Source organism: Lolium perenne, chromosome 1 (assembly GCF_019359855.2).
Source record: "Lolium perenne isolate Kyuss_39 chromosome 1, Kyuss_2.0, whole genome shotgun sequence".
Classification (NCBI taxonomy): domain Eukaryota; kingdom Viridiplantae; phylum Streptophyta; class Magnoliopsida; order Poales; family Poaceae; genus Lolium; species Lolium perenne.
Genome location: NC_067244.2, coordinates 42,034,471 through 42,037,234, shown reverse-complemented (window position 1 = coordinate 42,037,234; position 2,764 = coordinate 42,034,471). Strand labels below are relative to the sequence as shown.

General features: G+C 48.0%; 1 protein-coding gene across 1 annotated transcript; it reads left to right on the top strand.

Moving 5' to 3' along the window:
• Positions 1 to 203: 203 nt before the first annotated feature.
• On the top strand, positions 204 to 623 carry LOC127330514 (uncharacterized). Its single transcript, XM_051356708.1, has one exon. It carries the CDS (start codon positions 204 to 206, stop codon positions 621 to 623), a length of 420 nt encoding a protein of 139 aa, XP_051212668.1.
• Positions 624 to 2,764: the final 2,141 nt, after the last annotated feature.

Genomic DNA, 2,764 nt, shown 5'->3' with positions numbered 1-2,764 from the left:
CCCGAAAGTCCCCAACCGGAGAGGAACTGAAGTACGTTCTGAAGATCCACTTCGAGGCCACTAACAATATGGCGAAATACGAGGCTCTACTACATGGACTGGGTATCGCGAAGGAAATCGCAATCAAGCACATCATATGCTGCGGAGATTCCTACATGGTGGCACATCAAGTAGCCGAAACCTGGTACGCTAGGAATTCCATCATGGCGGCCTACAGAGACAAAGTTGACAAGATTGCCAAGTGCTTCCTCAGATACGAAGTCAAGTACGTCAGGAGAGACGACAACATAGCGGCAGATACGCTATCCAAGCTCGAATCCGGCCAGAAGCCAATTCCACCCGGAATTTTCCTTGATCATATGAGGATACCCTCGGTTAAGGGCTCTAACCCGGAAAACCCAGATATGGCAGTGTCTCTGGCAAAGGAGGTGATGGTCATCACTCCGACATGGACCAAGACGTACCTGAACTACCTCATCGATCAGAATTTGCCGGAGAACGAGGCTCTCGCATGGAAGATCGTCAGACGAGCAAAGTCCAACACTATCACTGACGGACAACTCTACAAGAGAAGCACATCAGGAATTTTCCAGAAATGTGTCTCCAATGATTCACCTTGGTGATTGCGGGCATCATGCCGCTTCCAGGTCCCTTCTTGCAAAAGCTTTCTAGCAAGGTTTCTTCTGGTTGACAGCAAAAAGCTGACGCTGAAAAGTTAGTCGGAACCTGTCGTGGTTGGCAGTATTATCTACTCTCATTTCAGTTGCTACACATCACCCAGGTACAATAGATTGCAAAAGCTACAGATAACACCAAAACCACGAAAAGGTTACTGCCTCCATCAGCTTGCATCTTGAAAGCTTGGTTCTTCGGTTCATCATTGCTCTACTTGCTTCCAGCAAGCAGCAATATTTTTTCCTGGAGCCTCTCAATTTCTTCATCTCGATCCCAAACTGCATCACATAGATCACGGATGAAGTCTTTGAGATACTTATCCATCGGATCATCAACCCACTCAAAGCTGGCACACCCTGTGCCACCATCAATCTAACAGATAAATATGAAAAGAGGATAAATAAACCACAATAAAAAATAAATTCAGAAGGGACAATTTGCAATTCAGAAGAGCGATAACTAACCGAGCAAATTTTGCAATTTATGTATCTTCGCCCAGGGTTTGGATCACTCCATGAAATCCACTAGGGCATCTTCTCGCCACACTCACAGAGGACGGCGGGCCCGTAACTAAACGGCGGCTGCCGATATGGGATCACCTTGCCCTGGTGCCGGCGGTGACGCGACGATGCTCCCGACCTCGAAGAACTGCCCGATGCCGCCATGCGAGCTGGATTTTGATTTTGCATGTGACGCGATGCGATGCGAAAAGGAGAATGCGCACCTGGTTCGACCGCACCTGATGCGCACCTGGTTCGACTGCACCTGATGCGCACTTGTGTTATATTCAGAACAATTAACTTCCTATCTTTGCTATATCAACAACTCAAGTGTAGCGCAGCGGTACAGACCATTTGCTAGCATCGCTCGGTCGAGTGTTCGACTCATAGCAAGTGCAGTTTTTGCCTATTAATTTCCGCGAACGCGCTGCATCCACAGACTGGGCCGGCGGAATAGCTATTCATTCACCACATGGGTCACCAGTGCTGGCCCATTAAAATAGCGAGATATATCACAAGATCCCAATAGAGGACAGCCCAATAGAGGAGGATATCACCAGCATCCGGGCAGCACAGGGGAAAAATATTGAGATGCATAGGTCCCACATTACTAGGTAAAACTGATGACATGGTAGCCAACTCACATCTTCAATTATGCGGAAAGCCTAACGACGATCTTGATTCGTCGCGATAGGCTGCACTAGAACGTTGTAATCCATCATGGGTAGGTTATGACGTTTTGGCTTAAACAGCTAATGACCTTATTGCACAAGAACATCACTATTTCCTAGGGTCCCCCAACAGCTAACGACGGTGGGGTTCAAAAACATCATAAAGTTATGACATTTTCCTTCAGCGTCACTATTAAAACGTCAATGTTGTAAGGTTTTCTTGTAGTGGCAAAGGCATCCGGCGGGAGTCCTATGTCCAAGAGCTTGGTCACCTAAAGTCGAAGTCTATCACCAAGCTAATGCAGATTGCCAACAGTTGGGCCGATGACGAAGATCATGTGCGAAAACCCCGCCCGCGCAACGATGACAAAGAAGATGATCAGAGGCACCCGAATGATTCGAGTAGCCGATGAGATCTCTGCAACGATCGCCGTAAGAAGAGGAGAGACCTCGGATACGAAGTGGCCAACGACACGAACATGGTCGCAGATGGTTACACCGACCGGCGAGCGACCGATGCGATGACTGTCGGGACAATCGAAGAGACGACAATCAAGGTGGATCCGGAGGGAGTCGAAGCAGCTGGCGGGATCGTCACCCATGATTTTTGGCTTCCTATCAAGCGTCGGAGGCCATCTTGTTCGCCATCTCAATTTTTTTGGTAGCAGTTTTTCATCGGCAAGCTCTTGGCGAAGCTGGGCATTTTTGGCTTCCAGTTTAACGAACTACGCGCTGAAGTCCATCAACGTGTTCACGGTGGCGACGATGAGCTACAACAAAGGAACGAAAAATCATTTAAAACACTTGAACATCCATCAAGCCAATATTCGGATGCAAGCAGCCAAGCATTGGCTCGGGGGCTACTCGGGTAAGATTTACTACAAAGGAAAATGAAATTGCAACATTACTTACGTGGCT

Excerpts from the sequence above, each read along its gene's own strand:
- LOC127330514 (XM_051356708.1), top strand. The coding sequence starts at position 204 with ATGGCGGCCTACAGAGACAAAGTTGACAAGATTGCCAAGTGCTTCCTC.